We start from the raw sequence: 16,822 nt of genomic DNA, 5'->3' as shown, positions 1-16,822 counted from the left end.
CAGCTGATGTAGGTCTGTTGGTCCTGCTTAAATCTCCATAAACTCCATAGACTTATCTGTGCATACAACAAATATTTAAACCCAACATAAACTGATATTTATGGCTGATATTTGGGTTGTAAATATCAGCAGATATCAATTTTTTAGATATCCAAAAATTGCTTTTTTTTTTAAAGGTTTATTTTTGGCCTTTTATGACTCTATTGATAGTGGAGGACAGTGGATAGAATTAGAAACAGGGTTGAGAGAGCTGGGGAGAGACATGTGGGAAAGCGCCACAGGCCGGATTCGAACCCAGGCCGACCACTAGGCCACCTGCACCCCATAATTCACTTCTTAATATAATATCTGCTGATTTCATTAGTACAGCAATTATATTGTGAAACCTATTACTTGTGCAATTTAGAGTACCACTACTGTATTCTTTAGCTCAGTGGTTCCCAAAGTAGGGCCCATGGACCATAGGGGGGTCTGAAGCTATTACAAATCAAAACAAAATATGATGATGGTGGTGAGGTGGATATTGATTCGGCCTGAACAATGAGGGAAAATAATCAAACTGCATTCTGTTAAATATGCAATTCTTTTAAGGTGCTCATCTAATATATTTTTCAGCAAACACAAGCAATAAATCGTTTTGTATTATAACCAGGATAAAAGATAAAATTAGGGCTAACCAACTTTGAAAAAATTACGTCTAATTGTAATAATTTTGACTCATATTGCAAATATGATATGAATTGTTTAATTGATGGGAGTGACGCTTTTGATGTTACTAATTTTCAATAAGAAAAACATACAAAATGAGAAAAGTTGGATTTTTAGTAAACTACTCTAAAAAAAGGCATTTACTGATTGCATGTTGTGTAGAGCACACGAGGCGAAAAAATTTTAAACTGGTATTTTGACTACATTTCAGGTTAAAGAACTATTGCACCATCTGTGATTAGAAAACCGCAGGAGGCCATATTACAATTCAGTCTAAATCTGATTAATTGCCCAGCTGTTATACTGATATTGATATTTACATTTTGATCAAGCTGATTTTTTATAAGGCAATGGAGGGGAGAGGGGGTTGAATATATTTTTGTCTGCCTAAGGGAGTCCAGCAAAAAAGGTGTGGGAGTCACTGGTTTGCCTAGTCTTGGCCTTACACAGATATTTCAGAGGAAGGATTAGGCTAATGTTTCTTGATTTTTTTTTTAATCACTGAACATAAAATGCTCAAAATATCTTTAAATATAATGCATAGTTTACCCGCACAGCAATTTCTAATCCCATAATTATTGCTCCTAATCTCTGTGACACACTGCACCCATTAATATTAGAATTGCTCACTTTTTAAATTCTTAAAACATTGCTTAAAAGCTGACAATTTGAAGTGATTTCTAATTTCAATTAAACTTGACATTCTGACATTTTACTGAGCAAATGCAATTTATACTTATTGATTGTATAATTATTGTGTTTGGATTATTCACTTTGATTGTTGATTTATATCATCTTTCAAGCTTATATGGTACTTTTGTCGGCTATGGTTGCTCTAAATGTGTTGTATAAATAAAGTCTGACTTTACCCTATATCATACAATGCCTTCTACACCCCTAATAGCACAGCATCACAGAGAAGCAGAAGGGGGTTCACACAAGAATTTATCAACCATATACACACCTCTGTGTATGTGCAGTTTTTGCAGCGCTCACAAAATTGGAACAAAATTGCTGCAGATTTAACACAGAAAATGTCAATTTTCATTTTAGCAAACTTGGTGAAACTGAAGAAAAGAAGAGCAATTTATCTTCCCTTGCTTTAGATAACAGGGATACCAAAAGCAACATACTGGCATCTTCGAGCTGTTATGTCTTCGATTACAGCCTGTAGAGTCATTGTCATGTCAAAGTATGGCTGACTATTGTCAACATAATGAAAGAATATGAGACAAAAATGCAACTCTTCTGTAGTTTATTTTTTCTATAGTCTTGAGGGCTGCTGTGGTATCTGTGGTGTTGGGCTGAAGACTCCCTGGGATTTTGGTTGTTGTGGTGCAGATTGGATGTTGTTATTCCTTGTTGTTGAGAGCAGCCTTCCCTTGGTGCTTCAGTCTTCATCCCTTGATAGATAGGTTATCAGCTGAGGTGTTCTTGTGTTGCTCTGTTTGTTTTCACCTGGCACCACTGTAATTGTAAAGTACAATTTATACTGCACAGCCTCATCCTGTGTGACAATGGCTACTCCTGCCAAAGGACCCTATCTGAGATTTTATTAGCTATTCCGTTTAAGCCACTAGTACAGTATAGACAGTATGCCTTACATTGCCTCTGTTGAATAAGCTAATAAAATGTATTGAATCTGATAGTACTTGTAGACTGTGGCTACATGCCCAGTGACTCTCACTGCTTTTTATTTTATGACACGTTCATTTTATTGAACAATAAATCCAGTTAAGGCCAAACAAATCATTCCTTTAAGCACACATTCATATACGTGTGCATTCATAAACACACAACAACTGGGTATCAAACACAGACCACAACATCCCTGAAAAGTGAGGCACAGCACCACCTTCCTTCCTTGCTCCCCTTGTCATGATAACCATAGCAACCCTGTCCTCCCTCCCTTGGTTCTGTCATTGGCTGGAGGAGTGTCATGGTTACACGGATGCAGCAAAGAATCTGAATGAGCTCAATGACACTCTGCCCGGGCTCTGCTTAGTACTGCCCTTCACTACATCACATAAGCACACACACACTCACACGTACACATCATGCATATAAATATGTGAGTGATCACACGCAAGGGCAGAAATTCATAACAAGTGCTGCCACTATCTAGGTGGTGCTACCTGAGGGCACTACACTGATAAATGCAGGCTCTAGCTTAGAGATAAGACTGATATATACATGACATTTACCGAAAATGTTCCCTCTAATGAACACACACACATCTACCTCCCCAGGCTTCCATGAGACCTTAAGCACACATTCAGCGTGGATGTGTGTCTCAGCAGCGGCTGCATGGGCATCTTTGCTTTTTTGTGTGTGATGGAGGGATGTGCTCAGGGCAGTGGGTCGTTACCGTGTTAATAAGAGTGTTAGTTTATTAGTTTTACAATGGCTGCGTCATGTCCGCCTCCGTGAGCATGAATGTAAAATGTGAGGAGAGGGTTAATTGAAGCGTATGGGGATCAATACGCAGTATTGTAAGGCAGAGCTGTCTAGACTGGCTTTGGATCCGATGTCTTACAGTGTTACCTTACAGGGTCCCTGCTGGGCATAAAGGAAGCATTATGACACAAACACATTTACACACATATAATTTGAAAGAGGGGGCTATCTGTGATCTGATTAAAAGCCACTCTGCCTCCTTAAGAGAGTTATTACACTGCCCTTAAAAAGTATTCACCCCCTTGGAAGTTTCACTCTTTTATTAATTCTATAACTCAATTACAGTCAAAATAATTTGGCTTCTTTGACAATAAAATTACAAAAAAAAAAATCCTCTTTATTGTTAAAGTGAAAACAGATTTCTACACAGTAATGTCAATTAAACAAAATATGTAAGCTAAAATAAGGGACTGCATAAAATTCACTCCCCATAAAGTGACTGACATTATTTAACAAAGGTCCAGCCAATTGGTGCTACTATTAGTGAAATGGGGATCAGCTGAGTGCAGTGAATGTTTCTTAAGTATAATAGTACAAAGTATAAAGACACCTGCGTCTGGAAGGTCCAGTCATTGGTTAATCAGTATTCCTGGCTACCATTACACCATTAATATAATAGAACACGCCAGGCAACTCTGACAAAAAGGTTATTGCAAAGTGTAAGTTAGGGGATGGACATAACAAAATCCAGGGCACTGATCATCCCCCAGAGTTCAGGTAAACCCAGAATTAAGAAATGGAAGAAATATGGCACATGTGTAAGTCACCCATGACCACTCTGAAGAATTACGAGCTTCAGCAGCTGAGATGGGAGAGACTCTGCATACAAGTGTTGCACCAGTCAGGTTCTTCACCAGTCAAAGCTTTATGGGACAGTGACAAAGAGAAAGTCACTGTTGAGGAAAACTCGTATCAAATTGCAACTGGAGTTCACCAAAAGGCACATGGAAGACTCCATGGTCAAGTGGAAGAAAGTTATTTGTTTTTTTAGACCAAAATGGTGCTTTCTGGCCATCAGACTAGATGTTTGGCAGACATCAAACAATGAACATCACCAAAAACACTGCACCCACACCTTGAAGCAGGGTGGTGGCAGCACCATAATGTAGGGATGCTTCTGTGGCCCTGGAAGGCTTGTAAAGGTAGAGGGTAAAATGAATTCAGTAAAATATGGGAAAATCCTGGAGGACAGTCTTATTCAGTGAGAGAACTACAGCTTGGGAGAATATTTATTTCCAGCAAGATAATGACCTTAAGCATACAGCAAAAGCTGCACAGAAATAGCTAAAAGACAACAGGGTAAATGTTCTGGAGTGGCTGAGTCAAAACCAAGACCTCAGTCCAAGAAAGAATATGTGGCTTGACTTGGAAAGGCCTGTACACGTCCTGATTGCCGTGCAACCTGACAGAGATTGAACAGTTTGCAAAGAAGAAAAATTGCAGTGTCCAGATGTGCAAGCCTGATTAAGATCTGTCCACATGGACTCAGTGCTATGATTCTACGAAATACTGACTTGAAGGGGGATGAATATTTATGCAGTTACTCTTTTTACCTTACATATTTAAATTGAATTAACATTACTTTGTAGAAATCTGTTTTCACTTTGATAGTAAAGAAGTTGTTTAGTATTTTTTTTTTGTCAAAAAAGCCAAACTATACTGACCATGGTTGATTAATGGGTAATACATCCAAGGGGTTAAATATTTTTCATAGGCACTGTATAATAAACTTAAACTAACAAAATAAGTAAAACTAAAATGTAAAAATCATTTCAGTTGACTGAAATTGAAATTAAAAAAGGCTTTATAAAAAAATGAAAACTAAAACTGAATTGTGTGGGAAAAAATCAACTAAAATTAAGGGAAAAAAATCCTTAGTTTTAGTCTTTGACAGAAGCATTCCAATTGGCACATCCTTTATGACTGATCCCAGGCACAGTGAGTTACATTTTGGAGGATCTTGTTTATTGCAGAAGTCAGAAATGGGTTCTTTCCTTAAATAATATTCTTCTTTAACTTTAACTTTCTTTAACTGCCTTGTAAACTTGTGCAGGAGTGGCATTAAGTTTGTGTGCATACAAGAATGAATACCGTGTATTTACACTGTGTATAGCTGAGGTCACTAATTAATGGATCTATTCTGGACCCAGGTGCCATTCTATCTGGACTTGTCTGTTTCTGTTAACTATTCTGATGAGCGCTTCTACCTCAACATGTGCAGCATTTTTACAATTACGGTCATCTAGTATCTTGACCTGCACAGCTTTTCTAATCTGAACAGTAGCAACGTCTGACACTACTCAGTCAACCAGACACTTTGCTCAGACAAGGAACAGTGAGTGAAGACGTCGGATGTGTGAGCAGCCTGCAGCTACAGAGACGCACCAAGAAGTCAGAGAAGTCTCAAAAACACAGCGGAGAAACTAAGTTAGTGAAGAGTAAAGGCACTGAGCTTTGAAACAAGAAAAGATTAAAGTCTTTTTCATCACTATTATGACTATTATATATTCATTCTTCCCACAGGCAAATTAAAACCAATAAGCACTGTATATTTCAATATGCTTCAGGTCATCAATTATGCTCATATCAAACTGTTATGAGTCAAAGCAAATGTCTTTAAACAAACAATACTGACTTACATCTGATCTGAGAACAGAAAATAAATGAACTTAGAGCCTGATATGATCCTTGACACAATTGTTCTCTGACCAACAGTGTTCCCTTGGAGTTATTTTGGTTTATAGTCATCATGTAGATCCCTAATGACTCTGGGTTTGTCTGATAATGTGTTGAGATTTTTTACTTAAAACACTGAATTAAAAAAATAAGATATAAAAAAAACAAGAAAGGGGAGACAACACATTCCTTTATATTACCTTTCTTTTTAAATTAAACCTTTTTATTTGTACTAGGCCTTTTTAAAGACCTGTATTGTCTGTCTGGTAGCCTATTTTGTATTTAAATAGCCTAAAAAGCTGCTATTAGTTGCTACAAAACATTATCTTTATTACTATGGCTTTATCAAAATTGTATGATTGTCTTCAGTTGATAAAAATGTTGTTTTAAATTCTTACTATATACTGGACTGAATCATATTACAGGTTAGATTAAATTACATTACTGATCTTGGCTTGAGAATATTGTGTTGAACCAGAGCCCTGCAAATTGTAATTGATGACCCCTGGTCTACAGTACATCTCTAATACTCATATCTGCTTCAACAACTACCATTAAAAAAATGTGTTGGGCAACCAAACCCTTTCCCAAGCCAAGCCAAGGGGGTATAAAATGCCCCGATTCCATTGGTAAAGACAAAGGGTCAACCAATATTGGCTTATTGGAGCAATATTGATATCAATTATTAGTAGGTCTTTATGACTGATCACCAATATTTTGAATTGATATGCATTTGTCATGATAAAACACAACACAGCAAAGTAAAACTGCATGTTAAAAAACTAAGGTAAATAAACAATTTAGCACTAGCTCTGTTGGCATGAGAAACTGCACAGTACGAAACTGTAGCAGCGGGAAACAGGAAGTGATGCCACACACTCCCTGAGTCAGTGCCACCCAGGCCTTAGTGTTGATTGGCTGGTAGTTTTGTGACAACGAGCCAGTCAGATAGTGATGTGGGAGAGACATTAGGTGAGATTGTAGAGAGTGAAAACAAAACCAGAAGGAAGATGCACCTTGCAGGAGAGCCAAAGTATCCCACCTTTGAATTAACTGATTTTTGCCAATTATCTGTAAAATAAAAAGCTGATAATCAGCTTGAAGCCAAATATCGGCATCACCAGGCCTATAATCGGTCTATCCCTTGTCAAAACTTCACAGGATGGTAATTTAAGGCTTTGATTTGTATTTAAATAGCAAATTTAAGTAAATAAAATAAGGAGTAAGGAGTAGGCTATTTAAATACATTTTTTAAATTGTATGATTACTTTCTCTGGCCCTTTAGGGTGTCACTCCAGACAGATATTTGAAAAAAATAAAACACTGATAACCAACCTAAATTAAGCATTTTTGCTTAATAAAACTAAGTTACACTAACAAACCATCATTAAAAGCTAATTAAAACCAAACCAAAACTGAAATCAGTAACTTAAAACAACATCAAAATAAAAATGAATGAAAAATCCATAACTGTTAAAACGTTACTCCATAAGGAGTAAATGTTCTTCTTGCATATATATTTCATTTAAATATCAGCTGCCTCACTTATAAACTTTGCTGTGTTTAGTTGTCTCCCATTAACTTCCTCTTCACATAACTCTTTCACTCTTAGCAAACAAGCATGTGCATTTCACAGACACATGACCAACACAGCTCAAATAAATATTTAGCTCCTTGTCTTTACACACATGCAGTATTGTCAGATCTGGCAAGTGCATGTTAATGTGTCCGTCATTAGTTGTGTAAGTGGTGACAGAAACTTGGCAGCCCTGGACTGTACAGACAATCTTATTCAGACACTCTCATTGCCTCCAGGGGCTGAAACAAAAGGATATCGATTTTTACATTTGGGCCAAGAACAAGAGAGAGACGAAAAGAGGAGGATGAATTGAAAGAAGGAGAGGAAGAGGGAGAGAGGGAAGAGGAGAGAGATTTAAAAAGTGATCTCTCACTTGAACTGCCAAAGCGTTCGGTCACTGTTGGTGTGTAAGATGTGAGTTAAGGCAAAAAAACAACACAGTTTTTAAAGGGCAAAAGATCTTTTAAAAGGAGAAGGCTAGCAAAATTCTGTGTTTATACTGTCAGTAGATCTGATGAAAAAACAATAACAATACACTGATCCTACTAACAAGTATTGCCTGTGCAGCCTGAGCCTGATGTAGCTTTTTCCTATGTCCTGCAAAGGTCCATTGTTGTCCAAAAAGCAATTTATGTCAAGTTTATAAAGATCAGTGCTCACCAAATGAGGCTTTCTGGTGGAGCTGGAGCTTGATGCATGATAGGAAAACCATTCACACAGTCCAGTCGGGGAGTTTTTATTAGGGTGAAGTTGTGGTCAGGGACCTTCTTCCCTTGGGACTACTGGAAGAGGTGTCCGACTGAAAAGCCAATAATGGGGCACTGGTGGCCTAGTGGTTAGTTAGCACGCCCCATGGATGGAGGCTATTGTCCTTGAGGAGTGCAGCCTAGGATCGAATTCGACCGGTGGATCCTTTCCTGCATATCTTTCCCCACTATCGCTCTCTGATTTCCAGCTCTATCCACTGTCTTGTCTCTCTAATGGGGGCATAACAAGCCCAATAATAAATATTGGAGAAAAAACAAAAATAGAATAATAAAATAAAAATGAAAGTCAATAATAGGTATGTATTTCCCATCATTGCCCCATGTTAAAGATACATCCTCTGGATGTGCTGGAACTAAACATGTAACAATATTACAATTTCATATCATTATAATGACCTAAAATATCAAAGTATTATTAAAAGCAGCTGAAAATGTAGTGAAAAAGTCCTTGCCAAAAATCTGAATTTATTGAAGTTTCTCTTCAAAAACTGACTATTCATATCCTGATGTTATATTTGAGCACACCATGACTGTCTACTTACATTCACCCATTTTAATGAGTGGACCTTGAACACATCAATAAATAACCATCTTTAAGCTCATTAAGTGAGCTAATTAACGTTAAATGTGCCCAAGTCAACACATATTTCGATGTTTGATACTTTTCTAGATGACGACACTTGCTATAAAGAAGACATGTAAGCCAGTGGATGCTACTCTTATTCCAAGCCAACAGATGAGAGAGCAGAGGAGCGAGACAGCAATGTCTACTGTCACTAATATTTTTTCTTTACATTCCCTCAGTCGGGCTGTGTGCTTTTTTTCCCATTCAACCCAGTATGACAGCATGCTGTTTGGACATTAATTATGTGATTCTAAAGCACTGATATCACAAGTAATTTTACAGTGCAGTGTTTAGCTGAACAAACATGGTAAAAGGGAAAAATAATATTTATAAGTAGGACTATCTATAATGACATGAGAATACAGAATTGTTTTTCTTATGAACTTAGAATAAGTCTGTTATTCACATAAAGGGAGGGTCCCCTCCATTAAGTCCACCATCTTGGATTTTTGCCTTTTGCATGTGCCATAGAAAGAAACAAAAGATACGCATGTTTTAAATTCCACTAATTGCTACATTTACCATCAGAAGCAAGCATTGCAATCCGGTACCTATCTGTTTGATTTTGCTAATATTCACAGATTTTACACACTGCACCTTTAAGGATAATTAAAATTTGAATGGTATGATAACAGTGGAGAAATTTTATCATAGTTACACAATACATCAAATTCTGATCATGCTTACTGATCAACAGTCCTAATGGTTAGCCCTTCTTATTGGCGCATTTGTTCGTTTCCTTCCCTTTCTTTTTTTTTTTATTTCTCTTCGAACATACTAGTGAAAATGCAATGAAGAACATGTGCATGTGCTTGTCAGTTTTTATGTCATTCAAAAATATCTTTAATAGATGTGATTTGAAAAAAGATGGGCATGGCTACTTCATTTGAAAAATATTATTCCAAAGTTAAATGGGTCTCACCAGAGCCCCATGTTTATTCCAGTTTGCATAACATTTGCTTAAACTAGAGGACTGTTTTTAAGAAATGACTTGGCCCTGTTATCAGAGTATGTTTGTTTTTAGCAGGGAAGTATTGCATTAGAGGCTGAGTCCCATGGACAGGAATGGAGAGTTGTGAGAAAGGCACTACTGTTTGTTGTCTCTTCCTGGTATTTGTTGACAGAATAAATATAGAATAAAAAAGCCTTACCTTTAACAGTATAAACTGTCCGCATATTTACTAAAGTTTGTTTGAGGCTCTTGGTAGTGACAATAACTTTTGTGCAGTGTAGCATTTCTTGAGCATTGACATGATCAACAAGGACATCTTATCAGGTTAAAGCCTGTTCCTGCCAGAAATATACTCTCAGCTGCAGAAGAAAAATGTTATTCTTTTCGGTTCAAACATCCATGCTTTCCTATTCCCTTTTATTTGTCTTCACATAACCCTGAAATAATGACAAGGCACGGCTCGGTGGAAATGATGGAGAGCTTGCTGGTGTGTGTCCTCAAGCTAAACTGTCTTTGTTTCAACTAATCCTTGCTAAGTATAAACAGCACGATTTGCATATGTCGACTTATTCTTTCGACATTGATGCAAATACCTTTGACTGAAACTCATCTCTCGGTGTTAAAGCAAAGCCTTAGCTGTTTGTGTGTCTGAGTAGCTGCCTGTGAACACTACCCCTCGGTGCTTGAGTGTGGCTTTTTACCTGCATATGTGTTGTTGTACAGTTATTTCATCTCTGCACATGTCAGCAGCATGAACAAGTACATGCTTGACTCTGTGTGTGTGTTTTATCTGCGAGCATGTGTGTGGCAGTTTTTCTTCACAACAGTGTGACTGACAGCAGCCATTAATAGGATTAAGTCCAAGTGGGCCAGTGCTCCCTGTAGGAGTCTTCAAAGCCCACCGTCACAGGGGAGATGAGGAAACATACAGACAACCTGCTGGGGCTGCATCTGCACCATGCTTGTGTGAGCGTGTGTGCTGTGGAAATGTGTGAAGAGAAGAGGGAGAAAAGGTATAATAGATGTGCAATGCTTTAAGGCTGTCAAAATATATACAAGAAGACAAGTATGTTTTTGTAAATCACTGTATTTACATTTTTTGAAACCATGCCTGAAAGTTGTAACAGATTGAAATGTTGTAATTGAAAATCTAAAGCCTCTTTTCTTTGTCCCAATAAGCTATGACAGTATGATAGTGAGCCAGCACACATAGTACCAGGACACTCAAACTGAAGCTGCTAAAGGGAAATTCAGTCATCATCGATTTTATTATTTAGAATTATTCAGGAAGATTAAAAAGCTCAAAACAGTGTGCTCTCCAACGTGAGTAAGTGTTACTTTAAGCTTGTTATTGACTTAGATGTCAATCAGTTGGAATGTTTCATCCTTGCACTGTGCAATAGGAAATTAATAATATATTAAGAGACCTTTTTCACTTTGTGCCAACAGTATTATATCACTGTATAACAATATTAAAAGGACGGCACATTTAAATGCAAGCTTTGTGCTACTCCCCCTCTGTTCCTCCAGCAAGCCTGTAATGCAACATTAAACTAAAGTCTGTGCATAAGTTTACCAAAAAAGTTTTTCTAAAGCCAAGGTCAGACCTCACCATTTCAGAATGATGACAGCCTGTTCTGACAGTCAAGGCTGTCCAAAATGGGGGGATAAAGGGGAGAGCTTTCTGGGGCAAAGCCAAAAGGGGGGCATGTGGAGTTGAGAAAATCCTAGTCCATAAATTAAGCTAAGATAACCAAATTTTAACCGGAATAATAACCCCTGTTATTTATTTAATCCTAAGTATTTAGCTGCTAACCCCTTTTCTTAAAAACAGAATTAAAATGGGTTAAGAGTGTCAAAAGGTGTGTAAAGCAGTAAAAGTTTCTTTCAAGTGGAAAAAAATGGGTTTTAATTACAGCAGTTATTTTCCTTGCTTATGAAACTAGAGAGAAAAAACATACAGAATTTAAAAATAGAGACATTTAAACTTTGATAATATGGATTTATATTTTTGCTTTATGTTAATGATGCAGGATTATGAGTTTTGATGGATTCAATTAAAAAGATATTTGACTTTATTATTTTTTCAACAAGTAATATGTTAATGCTAACTTGCTGAATTCTTCAACTACCTTTCCAACTTTTGTTTCTTGCTAATAATATGTAAACTGGGGCTATCAAAACTTGAATTTTTAATCATGATTTATCTCAGAATTAGTAGTTAATTGCAATTAATCACACCCTTTGTATCCCATTTTAACTCCATCATTCTGCATTTAAAACTGGTTTTATGTGTGATGTATTTTTTTTAAACTAAAAGCTTCCTTTTTGGATACAGACCTGCTTTTGTAGGTATATTAAAGATTTTAACATTAGTTAAACCTTAAAGCTTCAGCATAGTGAGCTTTAACAAAAGTAGCTAAAGCTAACAGCTACGTAGATAACTTACCTACATAGCTGCTTTGTGAGGTTTTGTTTCAGCTATGTTAGCTACGTAGCTACATTAGCTACATAGCTAGATTATGTATAGCAATGTGGGCCTTAAAAAACAGAGCTAAAGCTTACTTAGCTATGCAGATAATGTAATGACATAGCTTAAATAGCTGCTTTGTGAGCCCTAGATACATTAGCTATGTAGCTAAATGATCTGCATAGCTTCATTATCTACGTAGCTTACACAGCTAACAGAGCTATGTAAGCTACGCTTGCTGCGTTAGAACATTTTCACGGAGGAGGAGCTTTTTTGTTGTAAACAGACTGTTTATTCAGCTTTGGTAAATGTTTTGTCATCAGGTTTTGGTCAGGTTATTGACTTTTCACTTTTAGTATCCTAACTGTTACCTTGCCCCTTACCCTAAACCTAAACTGAAATTTAATCCAATTTTATTTGGAAGTTAAATGGTACATTTCTGTTCTGGGATATACACTGTCAGAGATAAATACCTGTTGCCAGACTGTCTTGATTAATTTTGATAACCCTACTGTGAACTGTACAGTGCACAATCAACTCAGTGGGACAACAAACAGAATCACATGTAGCTTTTGTCATAAAGCACGGACAGCGTGTTTCGGAGTTCATTTACTACATGTGTACACGTGTCTGGTTCTGTGCAGTGCAAGTCTTGTTCTTACCGATGGCAATGGGAGCAAATAAGGTTGAGACGAAGAGCAGGCATCTGATCCACATGACGTCTGAGGTTGACCTGGAAGTAGATATGGCGGTACTTCCTGCTGAGCCCAGACGCTCTTGTGGTGAGCTGTTTCCGTCACAGCTCAGTGCTCTTGACACCATACAGACCTGCAAATCAACACAGAGACAAGGTTTGTTTACCTGGATGTCATTGTCTTACAAATTTTATTGCTTTATTCTGGTGTTTTGGACATATTTGCACAGGTTTGCTCCAGTGTACAGTATATACGTCATATATACTCTCACATGGACTGTATTTTAACTCCCCTAAAAGAAGCGTCTTAAGCAGAAATGTGATGACTTATTAAGAAACTGCTGGAAAAAATGGGAATTTTCACAGTTTTGAAAAATCCCTGGAACAGATCTATGAACTGTTTACCAAATGCTACCAGCAGATAACCAACAGCAGTATTTTCTAGAATTTCATCTGTAAAATGTTTCTTTAAGGCCAAAAATGAGCTCAGGGATTGTTGCTGATAAATTTTAAAAATGTGTGTTTACACAACAGAAAAGACTTCCCTGACATCCTGCTACTCTCTTTACTTATGGCAGATTAATGCTTTAACAAACGGCACTTAGGTCAATGCTGCTTCCTGCAGACTTCTGTCACTGAAGACCAGACAGGAATCAATAATTATACTAAATGATTCCAAGAAATATAGAGAATGAGGAGATATTAAGACACAGCATAATAACTCTTTTTAAAGAAACCCTGTGGCAGGCCAAGAGCGACCCAATGAAAATCACATTTCTAGATTAAGACTTATATTTGAGATGTCTTTAAAGGAAAGGCTGAAAATCTTAAAACTATCAAGCATGTTTACACCCTGTTCAACAGCAAACATTGTAAACAATGGAACCTAAAAAAGTTGAAAGGCAGAGAAGTAATTTTGTCTCTTCTTGATTGTTTGTGTCTTAAAGGGACTTAAATAATCTCACAGGAGCTGATCTGATTTGTATGGCACTTGCAGCTCTAATACACCAGAAGCAAACATAACATAATACTGATTATAAAAGGATAACAGAAACAGGGACAATTTGCTCAAATGCATTTTTCACATCACAACAACGCATATGCCGATTAATCCACGAAAAACAAGCCTGTGAGGGAAATGCAAGACTAAAAAGCTAAATGTTAACCTCATGTAAAAAATGAAAAGAAGATAAAAACGGTGCTTAATGTTTGCATAATGATGCTACTGTCTGCATTAAGATCCACTTCACTTGGTATTCAACATCAGCACCAAAGTGTGAAATGTATTGATGCTCCTATCTAATTGTTCATTTCATGGTCCATCAGCGATAAACAATTAATAAGTGGATGGTCTCTGAGATTAGTTATAGCGTTGACACACTGATAAGCATTGTTCCTGCATCTTATTTTTCTGATCTGCTTAAGCTGACCAGCATTATCAAATCACTCACCCACTCTTTCAACGACTTACTCTTTCATTTTCTCTCTGCACTCAGAAATTCACTTTGTGATGACAAAAAAACTTCTGTTGTGTGTGCGTTATATTTTTCTGCAGAGGGGTCATCGCAGCATGAAGTCATTATGCAATCATCCTACTTGATGTCAAATAAACATCATTTTTCATGGGAGTAGTTCAAATGTAACAGCAGCCTAGTTTTGTGCGTAAATGTTCATTTTTCTCAAGGGAACTCATGCAGCTCCAGATAAACAGGCACGAAGGGTGTGTGCGTGTGAGTGTGTGTGTGTGTGAGAGAGTGACTGAGGCAGGAAGGGACTGCAGAAATTTGCCGGGGACAGATGGAGTAAAGCAGACAGCCGGAGCCCTGGGAAATACATCATGTGTAACAGAGACTATTGATCAGAGTGACCATGTCATTTTAGCCCAGCAGAGCCTGAGACAATAGCCAGCCATCTCTGTCATGCCATACTGTGAAGGCAAATAGCTGCTTTGGCACAGACGTTCCTCTTGGATATTACTGAACACTTACTACAACAAATAAGAAAACAAGATTTGGGCTTTAATTTTAGACATAAGAGTGACGTCAAGTGTTGTAAAACCCGACAGAGCAGAGACGCACCATGCATAATGCATCTTCTGAGCACCTATGAAAAAGCCTTCAGCTGCAGACAGGGCAGATAGACAGATACACCCTGAGGCACCCCACAGCACCTCTGAATCTCTGGGAAAACAGAGACAAACAACATGCTAAGACCTGAGGAATCATCTAGGGTGACATTGATTCTGGTCAAAACAAATCTATGGAACTGAAAATTAATTCAAAGTCATTGTGTTGGAAGAAAAGCAGGGAAAATTAATTCGGGTTCAATTCTTTTAATTTTACATGAATTCAACAAGTATAAAACTGACAAAAACTAGGTTCAGGTATCAACTGTATTATATGGCCTTTGTGACTGGTTAGTTAAGATTGGATTTGTCTTGATTTGCTGGTTTGCATTCAAAAAAACAATCTGCCTTTAACTGACAAAAATCTATTTTCATTTGACAAATCACTGAAGGTGATTTGGAACAGTGGAATGCTGTGGCTGGTGGCAAAAAGTAGAGAGAGGTTTTAAATTTTAAGACTGGCCAGTAATAATAAAAAAGGCACGTATTTCTCTTCAACTCTGCTTTTTTCACAATTTAAAGTTTTGTTTTCATGGTTGTCAGAATACAGTCTCATTGTAAAACAAACCAAACAGAGCCAACAGAGTGAGGAGGAGTAAGCTTACGATCCCATGGCTCAAAATTGAACGTTTTTTTTTTTCTGCCCAGGGCTTTTTTGTCTAACCATTTTGAAAATAAGCTAAAACACTTAACTTTGTAACACATTCACCTCTGCAAAAATCAGGTGGTGTTTCGGTTTGGATGGTGAGGGATTCCACAAATTTTAACTCTTCCTGACAGATCCATAAAGGGACCAAAGTGTTAGAATGACAATAGACTCCCGTGCTTTTCTTCTTGCCCCCACTTAAACAACTCAACAAGCTCCCTGTTTTTGATTGATTGGTCCCTAACTCGGTTGAACATGAGCAATCTGACCAGCTGTCCCCAGCTAGACACAGGAGGCATACGCTGACATATGGCTGGACGCCACCAGCCACAGCATTCCACTGTTCCATAATTCAAAAGCTTTTCCATCACCCCGTATGCTGCACCACCATCTCACCCATCAGTTAATTAACCCTCTCATATCCACCATGCTCCTGGTGCCTTTACACACAATAGTAGCGTGACAGCCCGAAGCAGCCCGCGAATAATAAGTCAAAAAATGCTCACGCCTGTTCATAATTCAGCAGAGCTACATTCTCCCATATGCTCAGATAACAATGTTAAATCATGTTACCCCCACAACACACAGACAATGGTGATCGCCCAGAGCATCGCCCTGTTTCTCTAACCTGTTTCCTTTCATTAGCTTAATGCGCTGACTGCTTAATATATTATGAATAAACAGGCAGTAATGGTGCTAATTATCAGAACATATGTGATGTGTTTACGCCCCGTATTCATCAGTTGTCAAGCACGTACAGTTTGGGGAACGTCATATGCCCTGTCTGAACCCACTCACTGTTTAAACGAAGGAATAATCGAGCCATACAGTTTAAATGAACTCAATATTTTCTATCCTGCACTGGTTACATCCCACCAGAGACCCTGCCTGGCAGATAAGCAGCAGCTGCCTGAAAGTGAGCAAAACATCGACTAATAAGCAGGATCAGACCCAAACAAATAGCCGTCCCTCGATCCAAGTCCTCTCCTGTACCTGCTGTTTTCTATCCATCTCTGACCCACTTACATAAAGACATCTTTGGGCAGACATTTTTGTTTCTGAATGGAATTATATTTCATGAGGACGGTGCAATTTTACAGCTATAATTTAGAGCATGAAAGTC

The 16,822-nt window shown here is 37.7% G+C and overlaps 1 protein-coding gene across 9 annotated transcripts in view; it reads right to left on the bottom strand.

The window, feature by feature from the left end:
- adgrl3.1 (adhesion G protein-coupled receptor L3.1) overlaps nt 1–16,822 on the bottom strand; it is a 191,798-nt gene that overhangs the window by 130,094 nt on the left and 44,882 nt on the right. For all 9 annotated transcript variants that reach the window (XM_041784845.1, XM_041784850.1, XM_041784852.1 and 6 more), the window contains one exon: nt 12,897–13,062. In XM_041784845.1, the coding sequence (XP_041640779.1) occupies nt 12,897–13,056 (160 nt within the window). In that variant the 5' untranslated portion in view covers nt 13,057–13,062. The remainder of the gene's footprint in view (nt 1–12,896; nt 13,063–16,822) is intronic.

This window comes from Cheilinus undulatus, linkage group 4, assembly GCF_018320785.1.
Source record: "Cheilinus undulatus linkage group 4, ASM1832078v1, whole genome shotgun sequence".
In the NCBI taxonomy this organism is placed as follows: Eukaryota; Metazoa; Chordata; class Actinopteri; order Labriformes; family Labridae; genus Cheilinus; species Cheilinus undulatus.
This window is presented reverse-complemented; position numbering and strand designations above follow the sequence as displayed.